We start from the raw sequence: 1,945 nt of genomic DNA, 5'->3' as shown, positions 1-1,945 counted from the left end.
AGATTACAGTCCGATACCAAGGTGTCGCACTGTTTCCTCCACTCTCAAAAATGTTGGTTATTTGGTACTATGTACTATCATAAAGTGGGGTATAAATTAACTGCGTGGCTCTCTGGTTAGTTTTCACCTTGAACTCAGGGGTATGATTCTGCTCTGTGTTTTAGACGCTCTCCACCTGTAAACTGCGATGTAGTATAGTGCATGCGGCTTTCCTGACCATTATCGTTACACTTTCTTAGCTTTAAATAACTCAGTTCTTTGAAAAAATAACCACAAATCTTTCCATAATCAAAATTCCATTTTTCTCCACTTATAGCATAAGTTCGAATCTTTCCTTAATCATTCGTCATAAACCGCTTTGGCTCCAACTTTTTATACCAAGTAAGGTTTTTTACAATAAAATTTTCTTTCTCCCGTGCAAGTGACTGTCCCGGAAAATGAATGAATGGGGATTCTCCGATCACCACACTATTGGGAATAGAAAATAATTGCCTCCTCATAATCCCATCCAATTATCCCTCTTCTCAAACAAATTTCTACTCACCAGCCTCTCCCTGAATAGCACTCCAAATTAACAAGCCTTTGTAAACACTCTGCTCTGAAAACCACTCCTTACTTCTCTTCGGTAACTCTCCAGAAGCATATTAAAACCTTTTAAATGCTCAAACTCTGGCTATTAAACCACCACACTAAGATACAGCTTTCCATTAAAATGAAACTTTAGTAAATGATGCAACTTTTTATCCTCTTCCTTTCTGTAACCTATACTAAAAAACAAAAAAATCTCTGCACGTACTTTTTGTGAATTTTCTCCTAATTATAGTAATTATCTCCTTTAGCTGTATTTCGTATAAAATATTCCACAGCACTCTCATACTTATTTCCATCACTAACTATAGCATCCGAGCCATCCCAATGAATTACAATATCCTTATCACTTCCATTCTGTCTTTCCAAAAATTTCATAACCCATCTAGGCCTTTTAACATGGCTATACAAACCTCCCATTGCAATTGTAATAATTTCAACATGGCTGAGGTTGGCACTCAATACGAGTCTACAGCATCTTTGAGTTACATGAGTTTAGACGACAACTACAAATACTCTAGGTTACTTAGTATTATTTTATTTTATAATTTTTTTATTATTTATTTTATCATCTTGCGGGAATACAGCGCTTACATACACTAAATGTAATATTATCGTGGGTTGTAAAGCTAACAAGATAATAAACTTTATTTCCTAAAATACCTTAAAAGTTAAAGGAAGGTATAAGAAATTTTTTTAAAGTATATGAACTTATCCACTAAATTTTTTAGTTCAAGAAACAGTGTTAACAAATATAAACGATGTATCGATATAGGTTCGATATGATTCTTGAAAGGAATGTGCGTGCTGTCTAAAACTTATATTTGAGGTCACACCTGCGGTTTCTGTCTTAGAAGTTCGCTTCTGTCACGGCTAGCACCTCACACTATGATTCTTTCGCTTTCACTTGCATTCATCACATTTTTCAATCATGCACTGTTATGGGTATTACAGTAGGTAGGCGCACTATTAGTGGATAAATACTGAGAATTTTACTAGTTGATACTGATAACTATTCTAAACATCGGATTTCATAAGACCCTCATCGGAGTAACTGTAATAACTACCGGCACTGTTTTTGCTAGCATCATCTCTGTCGCCGCGTCTCTTCATTATATATTGAAATGTGGAGCACAATACTCTCCTGTATAATTTCTTTCTTTTACCTTCTCTCTCTGTTTTTATGGATAAAGTGGTGACTCGAATTTGTACTGCACTCTGTCTCTTCTTCATTTTCCCCTCCATTGTCTCTCTGTGTATGGCGATGCGCATAGTCATGTTCATTTTTATAACCGCACATCTTTCACATTCTCACCCTTCTTATTATTTATGTTTTTGTGCGTCTTCTTTAATACTC

At 35.4% G+C, this 1,945-nt stretch overlaps 1 pseudogene across 1 annotated transcript; it reads right to left on the bottom strand.

Moving 5' to 3' along the window:
• Nucleotides 1–225: 225 nt before the first annotated feature.
• TEOVI_000080900:pseudogene lies at nucleotides 226–804 on the bottom strand (annotated as a pseudogene). Its single transcript is given in 6 exon segments — nucleotides 226–252; nucleotides 255–488; nucleotides 490–525; nucleotides 528–683; nucleotides 686–781; nucleotides 784–804. Coding segments are annotated over 6 exon segments (570 nt in total).
• Nucleotides 805–1,945: the final 1,141 nt, after the last annotated feature.

This window comes from Trypanosoma equiperdum (genome assembly GCF_001457755.1).
Source record: "Trypanosoma equiperdum strain OVI genome assembly, contig: ctg_243, whole genome shotgun sequence".
NCBI lineage: Eukaryota > Euglenozoa > Kinetoplastea > Trypanosomatida > Trypanosomatidae > Trypanosoma > Trypanosoma equiperdum.
This window is presented reverse-complemented; position numbering and strand designations above follow the sequence as displayed.